The sequence below is a fragment of the Fundulus heteroclitus genome, unplaced genomic scaffold (assembly GCF_011125445.2).
Source record: "Fundulus heteroclitus isolate FHET01 unplaced genomic scaffold, MU-UCD_Fhet_4.1 scaffold_166, whole genome shotgun sequence".
NCBI lineage: Eukaryota > Metazoa > Chordata > Actinopteri > Cyprinodontiformes > Fundulidae > Fundulus > Fundulus heteroclitus.
Genome location: NW_023396578.1, coordinates 115,254 through 131,508, shown reverse-complemented (window position 1 = coordinate 131,508; position 16,255 = coordinate 115,254). Strand labels below are relative to the sequence as shown.

The 16,255-nt window shown below is 41.1% G+C and overlaps 1 protein-coding gene across 1 annotated transcript; it reads left to right on the top strand.

The window, feature by feature from the left end:
• The first annotated feature begins 305 nt into the window (after nt 1–305).
• LOC118556273 (sodium-dependent lysophosphatidylcholine symporter 1-B-like) lies at nt 306–15,767 on the top strand. Its single transcript, XM_036129410.1, has 14 exons — nt 306–558; nt 2,310–2,462; nt 3,315–3,439; nt 5,907–6,030; nt 6,116–6,194; nt 6,280–6,425; nt 7,541–7,631; nt 8,069–8,190; nt 8,306–8,389; nt 11,073–11,156; nt 11,254–11,366; nt 11,460–11,603; nt 14,724–14,900; nt 15,051–15,767. The coding sequence occupies exons 1-14, from the start codon at nt 469–471 to the stop codon at nt 15,091–15,093; spliced, it is 1,575 nt and encodes a 524-aa protein (XP_035985303.1). The 5' UTR covers nt 306–468; the 3' UTR covers nt 15,094–15,767.
• Nucleotides 15,768–16,255: the final 488 nt, after the last annotated feature.

Genomic DNA, 16,255 nt, shown 5'->3' with positions numbered 1-16,255 from the left:
TAAAATGCATGCATGAAATGACCTCAGCAGCAAGGTCTTTATGGCTAAGCTCAAACAGAATTTGGGTCATAAATGTAGATAGCCTTCATGTTTTAGTTAAAGTAACAAAGGATTGTTTATAATCGGAATCTATCAGGCTTGGGAGCCATCGTGTCTTTAATAAGCAAAAAATATACGTTTCTTGGTGAGTTTTTCCGTTCTCGCAGCTGAACGTCATGTGAATGGATTATGTGGAAAATTGTCTTTCCATACCGGGAACATTTTTCCTTTGACGTCATGACGTGCCGTAGTAGAATGATTGAGTGGGCAAGACCGAGGAAGCTACACGAGTTCATTCAGACACAGGGGAAGTGGAGCAATACAACATAATGCTGCTGTGAGGAGGCCGGTGTTTTTTATTGTTATTATTATTCAACACTAAGTATTTTCATCAGATTGGACCAAAAGTTATTAATTTACCGGCTTGAAATGGCTCGAGGAGAAGGTGCCGAGCAGTACTCCGCAACCTTACTGGTGGCGACAGCTAAACCCACGAAGACAGAAATCAAGGCGGTCAAGGTAATCTTTTTTTTTAATTTATTTCAGTGTCTACCATGAATGCGGATAACTTCTCATTGACTTCACCCGGATTCGGGCTTTAATTTACGGTCACGCACCCCCACGTTTCGTGTCGTGTCCCTCGGTCCTCGGGTTTTTGAATTCCACCCGGCGTCTCCCACACCTGTCTTCCTTCTGCTGCTGGTTTGATTTGCGGCAGGCGAGTTTTAAAAGAACAACGTGAGGTTAAAAGAAAAAATAATAGTCTCCTAACAGTTCATTCATTTTTCGCCGGTCCGACGTGCCGAGTCAGAATAAGCAGGACACGACGCCGCTCGTTCTCAGAGCCGCATCAGACGTAATCTGATGTAAACCCTTTAGACCTGAATGAACAATGAAAATTAGGAATTTTTTTTTTTTAACAACTACCTCGAAAATGCTTAGAATAAATCAAATGAGAGCTCCCTGTGAGCCCCGAAGGTCTGAAGCGGATCTTATTTGCATAAACATTCCCAGAACATTTCAGATATTCATAATTAAAGGTGCTATGTAGTGGTGTAATTTACACTATAAACTTAGCATACTATTTAAGTATACTAAATACACAGTTGAGTAATGAAGTATGGATACGGCAGGATTTTACAAAATAGAAATATTTCAGAAACTAAACAGAAATTTTTGCTTTCTGTGAATTTGAGTATTGGGCACAATACTCAGTGCAGTGGGTTTCTCACATTTGACTCATACGTTTAAACTTGCAGAATATAAGTAAATTTGAAACATGCAAATAAAGACATCATTTGCTTAGCCAAAGGCTCCTGCATGCTGAATATTGTCTTTGGGGAGGCCTTTTCAATTATGTTTTACACAAAGCTGGCAAAACTAATTTAAAAATCGACAATCTTGTCTATATATTTGGTTGATTTTTACACCAAAGGATGGCTATTCCCTCTAAAAAAAAAATATCCCACTCAGATGTACTTGTTTTGGGATCCTTTTTTTTAATGCGCTATCAGAGATATGATCTGACATGTAAGACTTTACTACAAAAAAAAAATGGGTTCTGAAAAGTAACAATCTGTCATGTTTCCGAACAATTTCAGCATTTTGTGAAACAAACCAGACGTTCATTGTGTCAAAACTTTAACAGGTTGGGCTGTTCTTTTTTTTTGCGCGTAATTAAATTGGATGTTGTCTTGTTTTTGAAGTTCGATTAATTATAATTTATGTTTATTGCCTTGTATGGCTGTCAATGCAATCCTACTTTTAAAAAAAAGGCTTTCTGAGACTCTCCATGGTTTTAATTCTAACTAATTTAAACAGTTTTATGGGATTTATCAGGTTAGATGATGAACATTTGAATTTGTATTAAATTTTCCCCCTCATTGATGTATTTGGATTCCTGAAGGTGATTGGCTGGAGCCAATAAGTGCGTGGTGTGCGGGCTGCGCTGCGGAAATGCGTCACATCACCTGCAACATCCCATCTCGGGAGCCAATGGCTGAGCTGGGCTGATGCGGTGATGCAGGCTGAGTGCATATGAACGAAAGTAACCCCCTCCCGCCTCTGAGTCAGACGGGTTTTCAGTTTTAAATCAGTTAAAGAGAGAGAGAGAGTGATGACTGAGGGCGTGTGAAACGCAGACCGAGGATTAAAAGACCCATTCATGAGTCCCCCGGGGAAGGGGGGGGGAGTTAAAATCTGAAACTCAAATCGGTCCAAAGTCACGTCGGCTCTGTTATGCATCTCTCCCCCTGATGTTTCTCTTTCAGTCCAGCGAACAGAGGAGCGTTACACAGGAGCAGAGGAGGCGAGGGCTGTCCGTGTGGAATAAACTGTGCTATGCCTTCGGAGGAGCTCCCTACCAGATAACGGGCAGCGCTCTAGGCTTCTTCCTCCAGATCTACCTGCTCGATGTGGCTCAGGTGAGCTATGCCTCCTTAAAAAAAGGAGGGGGAATTGTACAGAATCACAATAGAGGACAAGTACAGAATTCCAAACATATTTCTCCCACGTTTGCAGACATGAGGGTTTCCAAGGATAGATTCCAGTCATATTATCCATGTTTCTTTCTCAGTAGCAACACACGCCGATTAGCTCGGAGGCCAGAGTTTGTTTTGGCTCAGTTTAACCGTCTCCATCTGGCTGGATTCAGTCAGGCGCGCGAGCTTGGACTCCCGCCGTCAGCTTTTCTTGCCCCATTAATATTTTCCACTGTTCGCAGCTGGACTTTTTAACACGAGGTCACGCAGCTCAAAGAACGACCTCATCACAACTAGGGCTGGGTATCATCTAGGATGAGCCGATTCGATACGATTTTCGATACATAGCTCACGATACAATACGATTCTCGATATAGCTCACCTTGATTTGATTTGACTCCAATATCGATATTTATTACTTTCAAATGCTCAAAGTCATTCAATCAACAAAACCAGCCAAATATTATATTTATGTTCAATTTATTGAACACTGATATATTAACAAGAAAACAAAGTGCATTTGGTTGAATGCATTTAATGTATCACAGAAACCAAAAACGTGCCCAAACGTCTGATTTTAGGGATGAAGGTTAGGCTGCAATAGCGCCCCCTAGGTGTTGGGAGGTATATCGATATTGAAAGACAGAATATCGGTTTTAAATCATTTAAAAAAAAAAAATCGATATTAATCTTTGTATCGATTTTTATGCACAGCTCTAATCACAACGCGACCGTATCTGCTTCTGTGTTGTTGTTGTTGGGCTCATTGTTCCTTGGCGCTTCTCTCCTTGGCAGCTGGATCCTTTCTATGCCTCCATCATTCTGTTCGTGGGCCGGGCCTGGGACGCCGTCACCGACCCGACCGTGGGGTTCCTGGTGAGCCGGAGCAGATGGACCGGCATCGGCCGTATGATGCCCTGGTAGGTACCTGTCTGCCATATGCTGAGCGAAAGATGATGTGACGTGGTAACGACAGGGGTTCCTGTTTAGCCTCGAAGTCTGGAAGCTGATCTAAGAGTTTTTAAAGAACTGGGTCAGTGTGGAAGAAGAAGAAAACATGGAAAAGTTTGTCTATTCCTCCATCATCCATGCATCCACCTGTAGATCAGGCCAGCCATCAGTTAATTATATTTTCTTCCATCCAGCCATCTGAACAGCAAGGTTGAAGTGGCTGAAAGAAAAGAGGAAACAGTGGAGTGAAAGTTTGCAGTCCGACAATATGAGTATATAAAGAGAAGAGAGTAGGATAAAGAAAACTCGACCTCTGTGCATGTTCTTTTTCACTAAAACTATAACAGATCCCTAAGGAAATTCAAATGTTAAGTAATCTGCTCTGACATCAATTACCACCTTTAATAGCTGTTTTTTTTCTTCTAATTAGACTGTCTTTTAATCATTTAAAGAGGTCTTGAGAGAAGAGTTTCCCAGTTGCATTGTCTTCTCTCTCTCTCTCCATTCTTTCCATACATTCAATCTGCTTAAACACTACAAAGAAATACTCACAGTTCAACATAGTAAATGTCTGCTGCACATGTTAGACTTGTCCAGGCCGTATCTAGAACCGCTTCCTGAGGAAATTATGCACTTCTGTGTTTTATTACAACTTGAACCTAAAAATAAGCTTTTTTTTTCTTTTTAAATACAGAAGCGCTGACTTTAAAATGCACACGCTCTTCTTTATAGCTTCTGATGACCCCAGCGGCTAAGTTTGCATAAAGAAGCTGGTTCATAAAAATAGGTGACCTTCATGTTTTATTTCTAGTGCAAGCCGTGTGAGGCTCCCTCAGTTACAAGAATGATTGTAAGCCATCTTTTAAGGCTGTGAGCTGAGTTTGCAGACGAACAGAGCTGATTTTATAACAGACTCTAAGTTGAATCACTCTTGGCAACTTAACAGGTCTTTAAAAAGCTAGAAATAAATAAAAAAAAAAAGCTGCCGGGTGTTCATAAGCCTCATGTCGCAGGAGGGGGAGGGGGGAGAGGGAAGTTCCCGGCATCTGCTCTGATTGGTCCCACCCACAACACACCATCTGATCCAACCAATAGGAGAAGGGGAAACACTGAGCGCCACGTGTAGGTTTGATTTCCTGACCAGGAAGCAGCTGAGACAAGAAGTACACGTTGTGTTTTAAAGCTGCATGGTCAAACAATCAAAAAATGAAGTTATTGTCAAAGAAAAAAGCACGAGAGGTGGATGAAATATTCAGGAGACAGATTGGTTTATATAGAAATACCTTTATTGTCCCACAGTGGGGAAATTCAGAAAACAAGCGTTTTTGTGCACTTTTAGACTATTTGTGTCAGATACCTTCTGATGTGGTTAAGGCAGACAATGTCATTGTGTGAGACTATCAGGTTTAATCCACCGAAACCGAAAAACAAATCTAGGCTGCCCTGACTTTTGTTACATGTTTTGTACATGCTCAGTTTTTATATCTAATAAAGAAATACCCTGGTGTGTTTAGAGATACATCCCAGAGGAAGGAGCAGGCTTTATATCCAGGGCATGGCTGCTTGTTAGTGGCTGCAACTAATACTTGTGTGAAGGATGTGACATTCACGCTACAAAGATCCTCCTTTTGGTTCTTATTCATACCTTAACTCCTCCTGCAGCTTTTGTGCAATTTGGCAACCAGGAAATGCCAGTAATGACTTTTGAAATGTCCAACTTTTAATACTTTTTAAAATGTATCGCGCTTTAAAATCCTATTAGAATACATGGGGAATGGCTTCAAACATTTTGGTGATTGCTGAAACACACCGACTCCAAAAACAGCATTTAAATTTTAGATGGTTGACGAGGCTTTTCGCAACTCCCAAATGATTCAGCTTTTCAACATCTTTGACCGTCTTCAACCCCCACCCTAACCAAACTGGGTAAATGACGCATACACGTTACATTCTTTGGCTCTTTTTATCTAAATCTTAAAACTTACTCCCACACTTTTGTAGTACATTAAAAACGTATATAGCATTATGTAGCTATAAGGATTTTCAACTAGTTTAAACTAGAAAAAGAAGTACTTGGGTCTCCCTAAGCTTGCAGCAATGTAGTGGTGTGGATCAGTCTTTTCTCCACACACCAGCTCTAACCAGGCAGGATTAGGAGGATTATTCACAAAACAGAGAGAAAAGAATTTCTGTTGCTGTAGGGCAGACTCAGATAAGAAACTAAGGGGATATTTTACAGCAATCAAAGGGATAATCCATTAAACACAGTCATAATGGATGAATACTGTACTTTATTCCGTATTACCGGAGCTTACTTGGTTAATTAAAACTTTAAAAGTGCCAGCTATAACATTTGTTGGACTGTACTGTAAGTAGTAATGAGTGGAAACCTTTTAATTAATGTGTCCCCAACATTTCCCTCTCACTTCTGTGCAGGATTCTTTGCTCAACTCCATTTGCGGTACTGACTTACTTCCTGATCTGGTACGTGCCTCCGTTTGAGGAAGGGAAGGTCATCTGGTACCTGGTGTTTTACTGCCTCTTCCAGTCAATGCAGACGGTTAGTTAGTTAATACCTTGTCTATGATTTCTGTTTTCCCGTCTCCAGCACGCCACTTACTGTATGTAACCATTTCTGATTGCAGTGCTTCCACGTGCCGTATTCGGCGCTCACCATGTTTATCAGCAGCGACCAGAAAGAGCGGGACTCCGCCACTGCCTACCGTACGCCGAACACTCTGCATGATTAGAATACAGCGTTTGTGTGTTTGTCAAACGTGCTGACCCTGCAAACCTTGTGATCCGTCAGGTATGATGGTGGAGGTGCTGGGCACTGTGCTGGGCACGGCCATCCAGGGACAGATAGTAGGCGGCGTCTCCAGTTGTCCCACCGAGTCCGGCGGCTCCAACAGCACCAACGCCACAATGAGCGCCATAGTTTCACTGGAAGATACAGTAAGTGTCGCGAATCTCTTGGACGACGTGTAAATGCAATATTTTCCCTTGAGGCAAAAGGTTGAACGTATGTTTCTGTCGCTTTGATCAGGATTAGGACGGTAATGCTTTTACAATGCCTTGCAAAGGCATTCTTACCCCTTGATCTTTTCGCGTTTTGTCTTGTTATAATTGAGAGCATCAGTTTATTTTATTGGTAGCTTGTGGAATTGGCCAGCTCAAACTAAAAGAAAGCAAAATTCTTTTTTTGTTTTTTTGTTTTTTTTACAAATAGAAGTCAGAAAGTTTGGTGCACATTGTGTTCAGGCTCCTTTCCTCCGATATCCCTTTCCTTCACAAGTCCCCGTACTATTAGTAAATAGAGTCTACCTGTGTGAAGGTTGGTCTCTGGTACGTTCACTGCAAACCTAGCAAGACATGATTATCCGCCTGCACTAAGAGCGTTAATCAGAGAAGCAGCCAAGAGGCCCATGGTCGCTCTGGAGGGGCTGCAGAGATCCACGGCTCAGGCAGGAGAATCTGTTGGCAGGACAGTCATGCACTACTGACTAAAATGATGGCATTACCTCCTCACTTTATGGCCTTTTAATCCCCAGTGATTTAGGACAGGTGTGTGGTAACAGAAAAACAACTAAACATGCAGGGTAGTTGGCCCTAAGGGACAGGATTGGGGACCTCCTTGATGTATGGGACCCAGCAAACATGAAAGTAAGCGCTCTAGTCAGAGGACACAGAAATAAAAATATATGAAACAGTTTGTGTGGAGGAAAAACCATCAACGCGTAATGTGGGACTCATTTGGAGCTGAATCAAACGGAATCAGAAGCAACGCTTAAAAATAGATGTTGGGAGATGCTGTCCATCCTTTATGACTGAGCTGTGGCTATATATCAGCCTCTAGATCTGTAGCGCTGATAGAAATATACCTTAGGCTGCAAAAAGGACACCGTTTAAGTTTTATTTTTAAATGTATTCCCCCTCAGTTAAAGTTAAATGAATAAGGATTGGGCTGACTTAAGTCTGGACATCCATGTTTAATTAAAAATGAAACTATAAACGGTTCCTGAGTGTTAAAAGAAGCAAACTGACTCCTGTTCTTGTTTCCTTCCCTTCAGAAACGAGCGTACTTGCTTGCTTCAGGGGTCATCTGCGTCATCTACGTCATTTGTGCCGTAATACTGTTTTTTGGTGTGAAGGAGGAAAAAGGTATGAAACCATTATATTGTTCTATGTTTTATCTTGGTGGTGTTTGTTTTTTTTTGTTTTTTATAGACTTTTCAAGTGCATTTGACTTGAACCTCATTGTTTTGAATTTCTATACTTAGCTTCCTGACACTCAGTCAGCGCTGCGCTGCAAAGTCCGACGAGCGCAATACACTAATACTGATTAACTCGTAAGGCTCATAAAAAAACTCATAAAAATGTTATTACTCTTACAACTTCAGTGAACAGTAACGTCGTTTAAAACGGCACGTGAAGGTCATGGGACTCCTTTTGGTCTACCTCTGGTTCAAATGCAAGATATTTGGTTGTAGCCAAACGTTTTTCCAGCAGTTTTTTTTTTTTCAGTGTTCGCAGATTAAAGGTTTTAATGAAAAATGTGGTGGCCGCTCTGTTAATTATTTCCCCCCGCTGTCTTCTAGAGAGCTGTCGGAAAACCTCGGGTCCGCCGCTCACCTTCCGCCAGGGCCTGTGGGTGATTGCGAGTCACGGACCGTATGTCAAACTGGTCATCGGCTTCCTCTTCACATCCCTGGCCTTCATGGTAAAAAAAATGCTCAGAGCTTTATTAACTTTTGAATATGGAAAATGTTTGCAGAAGGAACCTGGTGTTGGGTTTCTAACTCTGGTTTTTATGAAGTAATTTTACCTTTTAACAGCTGCTGGAGGGAAACTTTGCCCTGTTCATCACCCACGCTCTGGGCCACAGGAAGGACTTCCAGAATATCTTGTTGGTCATCATGGTGAGTGTTTCTAATTTTTTTCCACTCAAGGACCGACCCTTCCTGTTTATCAGGATTAGGCATTTAGAGGACATGGTTTGTGCCTGCAGCCTTATTCTGGGCTAATTCTCAGACGTGCTTTCACACTAATGCACTGTGGACTGAAAGACTGCAGCTTCAAGGATGCTTGAGCTCATGGGGGGGGGGGGGGGCGGTCACCCACGTGTTTACTGTTAGCAGGAGATAAAAGGAGAGATGGCGTACAGTGGCGCTTCTGTTGCTAGGCAACCCTTCACAGTGCAACCATTGGCTCTGCCCTCCTCTCCCGCTTCTACTCACAGCGTTGTGCGGCGCTACGATTCCTCGTGACTGGAAGCTGACGCCGTTTAAATGGAGCTAAAAATGTCGGATTTTCCTACGGTTAGCGTTTGCGTTTCCGTCTGAAGTTTGTCAGCGTCAGAAGGTTGTTCCAGAATCCGCTTTGTTGGCCCAGATTGTGTGCACAAACAAGGAATTCAACCTCGGTCTCACGCCCTCACAGCATGCAGTCATCAGGTATAAATATATAAAGTTTAGAGGAAATAAAATACCAGCAACAGCAACATGCACAGCAATTTTTCTTGTATTTATTTAGTTAAATGTCCGATCAGCAAGCTGCACTTTGACCACTTGCTTCTTGTTGCTAACAACAGCCTTCTGGCAGAATAAGTAAGTTATTTATATTTGTTGGTTTCTGTCCATTTAGTTTGTAATCTCTAGTAATTCATCGATACTAATGGCAGCAAAACCGTCCCACAGCAAGATGCAACCACCGCCATGCTCCACAGTTGGTTCATTGTTCTTAGGTTTAAAAGCCTCACTTTTAACAAACTTGCTGACATTGTGCACAGAAAACTAAATTTTGTCTCATCTTGCCACAAAAAACATTCTTGCTTGTCTTGGAGGAGGAAACACAGCTTTAATTTAAAATTAAAGTGGTTAATTTTGGAGTGGGGTGCATCTTTCTTTGTCGCACAGCTAATCCAGCGTCTTCCATTTTAATGAGGCTTATTGATTCTTGAGCATCCTAACCAGCTTGGGTGAAACAGGACATCACATTTTGTTTTAGAATAAATTAAGCTTTAGGAAAAACGTGGACTCAACCTTTCTGAAAATCTTTGGGCCATGTTTAAAAGTCGGGCTTTGGACTGTTTGAGTTGGAGAAAATGTAAATGTGTGCACCAGGGCTGCACAATATAATGATTCAAAGACGACACCGCAGCTGCTTTTTGGAGACAGGATTTAATTCATGAGCTTATCAACAGATTTTCACTTTTCAGTTTTTATCTTCTTTGTAACAATTTCCAAAAGAACTTTCAAATGTCTTAAACTTGAGGACAGGATCAGGATGTTCTGATTATCTCTTTTTCATATCACCATGATATATACAACGTAATTATCCTTGAAGGTTTTCTCCCCACATAGTTGGATAACTTCAGTGTTTAGTGCCCATTTTAAGAGACTTTTGCACACAAAGGGATAAAAAATAGTTTTTCTTAGAGCTGCTTTTTACCAACTCACTTAAAAAAAAAAGCTTTTTAAACCTGAAAGGTGTTTTTGTACATCCAACAGTTAATTATATTTTTAGCGTCATTTTTGATAAGTCCTGTATTGGCTAAAGGCTGGTTCACACGGCAGGATTTTAAAATAATCGTCCGATTTTTAAAGCCTGAGAGACAGCACATGTAACGATAAAAAAAAATCTTATAAAACAGGTTTGTTGGTACAGTGTGTGTCCGGTCAGACGAGCTCAACACGCCACACACGAACAGATTAAGCTTAAGATCGTTCAGATATCAGACGGGAAATGTTGTGAATCCTCTCAAGATCAAACTTCTGTTCAGAGTAAATAAACATGGACGATGGGGGAGAATAATGGTGATAGTTTGTGGACTGATTTTAACAGAGAAAAGAAACTTAATAAAAAGGAAAGGTGTTAAAGAAGCGGAAACAATCCAACATGTTGAATATCCCCGATTTGAGGTTGGAGCGGTCCTGAAGTTCCACCGAGCGGACCCGATTGCTTTTAACACACCACACACGGCAGGATATTCTCTTAAGATTATTTTAAGACACGCTGATAATCGGTGCCTCTTGAAGGAGAGATCAGGGGAAAAATCGGGCTTAAAAATCCTGTCGTGTGAACCAGCCTTCAGTCACGGTTTATACTAATGACCTCTTTCAGTGGAAGTTTGTTTTTACGATCTGACTCCAAAAGAAGCCCGTCAGGTTTCTCCTGTCTGCCGTACTGCGCAAAAATCTTGAGTCGCCCTTTACTTTTTCATAATGTAACAGCAATGGTTTCAAGTTCTCCAGGCTTTCTACTTTTTCCACTTTTTCTCCATTTCCAGTCCACTAACTAAAAGTTTGCACATTCAGAGGGATTAAAAAAGATTTTACCAGTACTGTCCTTTCTTACCTTTTCTCCTCTGTAGTTGCTTTGGTTCCTCTAACCAACAATGTAGACGTTTGCCTTTTCTCTACGCAGGTCAACAGTGAACTAAACGTTGCTGAAGCTCAGTAAACCGAAACAATCAAGATGTTCATTGAAGCAGTTTTTGCTTCATCCAGCTTTTAAAAACGCACTTAGGACTTTTGCTGTTTGGATTTTAAGATGGTAGAGATGGGGCCACATTGTCTTCATCATTGTCATCATGTCTTGCAGCTATCAGGGACTTTAACCATCCCGTGGTGGCAGTGGTTCCTGACTCGGTTTGGGAAGAAGATGGCTACCTACTGCGGCATCTTGGTCTGTATTTTCATCACCTGGAAAAACATCCGATCATGACACAAAGTAAAATCGCCTCCCAGGGATGCTAATCGGACTTAATTATCTGTCCCTGCAGTGGGCAGTACCCTTCATGATCCTGATCGTCTCCGTCCCGAGCCACCTGATCATTTCCTACCTGGTCTCGGTGGCGGCAGGTGTGAGTGTGGCAGCGTCGTTCCTCCTGCCTTGGTGAGGAGCAAGTTTTTTTTTTTTTTTTTTCAGCTGCACCTTTTCCTCGTTTTGTTCGGTTTTTATCACGAGCTAAATGTTGTTTCTCCTCAGGTCAATGCTTCCAGATGTTGTGGATGACTTCAAAGTTCAAAATCCAGACGTGCACGGCCATGAAGCGCTCTTCTATTCTTTTTACGTGTTCTTCATCAAGTTTGCATCTGGCTTGTCTCTGGGCATTTCTACTCTCAGCTTAAAGTAAGTCTTACCTATTATTATATTATTATGATGCGTGCCCTGCACTATCTTTGATAACTTACTCTATAGTAGGGCTGAACAATTAATCGCATTTTCAATATAATCGTGATTTAAAAAAACGCAATTTCCAAATTGCAGAGTCTGCAATTTTTGGCTATGTAACAATGCGGTACCGCGCGCGAGCTATTTTTAGAAACACAACGTCACGATGACGTCACATCACGTGGTACGCAGTGGGACAAACTCCTGAAAATCCGCCGTTGTTTCGCTGTAAGAGACGTGCGTTAGCCTAGGTTTTACTCGGTAAACGACTGCTTTTTCCAAATCTAAGACCATGATTTTTAAACATTGTTGCTATGGAACGTGCAACAGCGACTCGAGTTACGCTGATCGGCCGTATATGAAGGATGTTTTCTTCAAGACTGCCAAGGAGAAATGTGTGTGCTTGGAACACCGGGGTGGTCGGCCTACACAACAGTTCAACCCGGAAAAAGTTACCAAATTCAAGTACATATGTAGCAAGCATTTTGTCGGAGGAAAGGGTACAACCGAAGAACATCCTGACCCAATTCCAGCGACATCAAGTCAAGGTAAGAGTATTTTGGTGGCCGACATGTTAATAAAGTAGCGCCTGCTACCATGATCGCATATAGGCTATCATGGTAGCAGGCGCTAACATGATAGCCTGCTACCAGGATAGCTTACTCAAAAACATTTCAAATGAGACAAACATTAAACATATACCCATTCCTGGACGGTGATTGCAAACAACAACAACAAAAAAACGGCCGACGCTGCCATGATCGCCGCGCAGGAAAAAAAAACAAAGCTTACCGTTCATCATCTCGGCCAGTTTTCCAGTCTTTTTAAGCCCTCGAACCTCAAGCCATCGTTTGAGCTGAAGGTTGGTGTGTTCTTCGACAGTGCGACCAGTAATCCGTGTGCCTGGGACATCGTCTTGGGAAAGTTTAACGGCTGTAAAGTCGGTCATATCTGTTATCCGTGCGTTCTCTCCTGTATGCGTTCTCTCCTGTATGCCCTACCTAAGCGGCAAAAGGGGCGTTGCTCTTGAGACGGTGACGTCACGTGCGCGGTACCGCATTAGGGAATTAGACACGTCCATTAGGTGTTGGTAAAATGTTTAAAGTGGGTTTGCCTCCACATGGAAGGGAAGACAGTTGCAGCAGTGAGATAATCTAATTTTATTACGTGTTTTAGAGTTTATTTAATCATATATAGCATTAAGTACAGGTCAATCAGTTTAATACATAGACATCAACAAGGATTGATGTCCAAATCAACTAAAAGCTGTTCTCTTGAATAATATTCTGATTAATAGAAACATTAAAAGTTCTTGTTTTGAATAGTCCTTGTTTACATTTTTGTTGCTTGTGGTTAACGCAGAGAAAAGTCAAAATTGCAATTTTGGTTGAAATATTTTGTAGGCAGAACGCAATCATTTCTGCAAAATCGTTCAGCCCTACTCTATAGACTATATCACCTACCACTCTAAGGTGCTTTTTGTCCATTTTCATGTCTTAGATAAACACAAACTAATACATAGTGGCAAATTAGGAAGAACATTAGATGTAGCCTTAGTTAAAATAAATTAATCTAAATAGTGTGACGTTCGGTTTTATTCAGACCCCGAGTCGACATTTTTACGCACCACCTTTTGCTGAAGCTACAGCGCTAGTCTGTGATTAGCAATTTTCAAGTCTTGCACCATATTTTTAAATAAACTCTGGGCCCGTCTAATGGATACATATGCTTTGATATAAACTATTTATTGTAGCTCTGGCGGTATGTTTAGGGTTGGACAGTGAATCTCCTCCCCCAGTTTCAAGTCTCTTTCCCCTTCCTTTTCATTTCACAAAAATAAATTAAAGAAATTATTTAAAAAAAAAAAATGCTGTTATTTCAAGCATTTTGTCTGACCTGAATTCAAAGTTTAACTAAATAGAAGCTGTGAAACATGCTTGTAAAACAAGATGGCGGTCCTGCCGTTGTAAACAATGAAAATATAACAAAATCTTTGCTGCTAGTGGTTTTACACAATGAGCAAAGAACAGACTTCACTTCACTTGTGTATCTTCAAATGTTAATACATTAAAGTGCCTGATCTTATGGTTAAAAAAGTTTCTTTACAATATTCTGACATATTTTCCTAAACATATATTGAGCATTATTGCTGTTCTCTTCACGGAAGCCCAATGAGTGCATTTGCAAAATAATATCCAGATTTTTCCAAAAATGAAATTGTAATAAATTATAAATTTGAATCAATCGATTAAATCAATTTATCATCCAGCCCTACCGCTAACAGGTTTTCTCCCAGGATTTCCCTGCATTTGTCTCTATTCATCATCCTGTGGCCTGCTTTACAAGCGCAGTCCCACAGCATGATGCTGCCACCACCATGTCTCACAGTGCTGTTAATGTGTTTAGGCTGATAAGGGAGTCTAAGTTTCCCCCCAGAGACTTTATCTGTAGGCAAAAAAGGAGAATTTTGGTCTCATCTGAAAGGAGAAACTTTTTCCACCTGCCGTGTCTCCAACTTGGCACAAGGAAAACTTTGAACAATACTTGTTGTGGCTTTCTTTAACCAAGAGCTTTCTTCTTACCACGTTTCCATTAAGGGCGGATCTGTGGAGCGTCTAATAGCTGCTTTATAACCTAACCTTGTTTTAAACTTCTCCACCTGTCTTCTATTTCCCTTGGTCTTCGTGTTGCTGCTTGTTCACTAATGTTCTCCTAAAAACCTTTTAAGGCCTTCACAGATCAGCTGCATTCATGCTGATATTAAATTACACACCGACTGACTCTACAAATTACAAATGAAATGACTCCTGAAGTCTGTGGTCCGCACTGGGTTTTATTCAAGAGTATGAAAGGGAGACGGATACATGTGCTTTTTAAAACCACGTATCAGTTTTCATCCTCCTCAGTTATGCACTTCTTTCAGTCTGTCATATAAATCCCTTAAAACCAGGAAGTTTTCTGTTGCAACAAAAGCTAAAAAGTGAAGAAAGTTAAAACGGTGTGAATACTTCTGCAAGGCGCCATGTATAATCCTGCGTCGGCTCAACTTTTCCTCCTCCTTGTTGCATTGTTTGGCAGATTTGCTGGGTATGTGACCGGCCAGTGCTCCCAGCCTGAGGCGGTCAGCTTCACCCTGAAGATCCTGGTCTCTCCTGTCCCCATCGTCCTCATCGTCATCGGACTTTTGGTGATCAAGACATACCCCATTGACGAGGAGAGGAGGCAAGGCAACCGCAAGCTACTGCAGGATTTGTTGTAAGTGAGGAATAAAGGGATGCAGCGCCTTTAAAATCTATTTAGCGGTGCAATCTTTGTGCCTTCTTTCCACTTTTTTATGCATCCTTTTACCACGTCTGCACATACGTGTGTGTCTGATGCGTGGTTGTTTTTCCTGCTTCCTAACAGGGACTCCGAATCGGAAACGTCACAACTGGGAACCAGTGTGTAGATGCTGCTATGGACCCTCATCAGGACAGACTGAAGACTCCAGACCTACACAGCTGCCTTATCACCAGCATTAACCTGCTGCTTACTGTAAATCAAGTAGGTTCAGGGCGCCATCTAGCGGCCAAAGTATTGTGTTCATTGCCTTTTCCATCTGCTGTGTCCGAGTTCAACTACAACAAAAAAACACTGGTATGAAAACATCTAAGCGGCTTAATGTTTCACTACCAAGGAGCCAAACTGCCAGCCAAGCCTGTATTTATCTCCATTCATTGTTTACCGGGGCACTTTGATTTGTCTAAATGTCAAAGTCATGTTTTTCCAAAGGTTTGTTGTTTACTGAGATGTTCTACAAGTTGTTTTTTTTCCCCCCTTATGGTTCTGTTTAAAGGTCTTACTCCACTTCCCCCCTTGTCTGCTTTACCTCATCAAATCTTAGTTACTAAATTGATTTTGTGTTCTTGTCGCTTATGATCTATTTATGTACTGGTTTGTAAGATCTGACTGTGACTCCTGCAGACAGGGGAGGCGCGTTACATTCATCGTTTACCGTTTCCTAAGCACTCTTTTATGATATGTTTGGAGTTTTACTGTTTTGGTCGTCTGAAGAACATTTCTCGTTTTATATACTTGAATTCTCTGAAAATGAACACACTCATTTTTTTTTTTTTTTTTTTTTTGTACCAAATGAAGGAAAATCTAAAGTTTAGCTCAGTCAATGACAGCTGCTGTGAGATTTTAGATTTTTATTTATCTGATGATTGTTTTCTGAGCAAATGTAGCCTTTGGATTCCTTTGGCTCTTAATGTGACGTCTCAAAAAATAGCATCTGTATAAGAGGTCATATTCTCACATACTAAGAGGGGAAAAGGCTTTATTGAAATATTTATACAAGTTGTCTAAGGGATTATTATTTACCAATGAAAGCACATTTTTGTAATATATAAACACCACCACAGTGGATGCTGGTGATTCTGTAAGCAGGCAATATTTAATTACAGCAACAACAAAAAAACACATGAGATTCCACTGATTTTCTTGGTGGGCATGTACAAACTGAAGATTTGAAAAGATTAAATGATCTATCCTGTTGTACATATGTGTATATGTAAATTGTTACAAAATTGTTGAAACTGAAAAATGTTTTTTTTTTTCATGTGAAATGA

What these genes read in the sequence shown, in the direction of transcription:
- LOC118556273 (XM_036129410.1), top strand. Translation starts at nt 469, where the DNA reads ATGGCTCGAGGAGAAGGTGCCGAGCAGTACTCCGCAACCTTACTGGTG. An exon ending in TGGTGTGAAGGAGGAAAAAG is followed by an intron (nt 7,632 to 8,068) that starts GTATGAAACCAT and finishes GCTGTCTTCTAG; the next exon opens with AGAGCTGTCGGAAAACCTCG. An exon ending in ATATCTTGTTGGTCATCATG is followed by an intron (nt 8,390 to 11,072) that starts GTGAGTGTTTCT and finishes CATGTCTTGCAG; the next exon opens with CTATCAGGGACTTTAACCAT.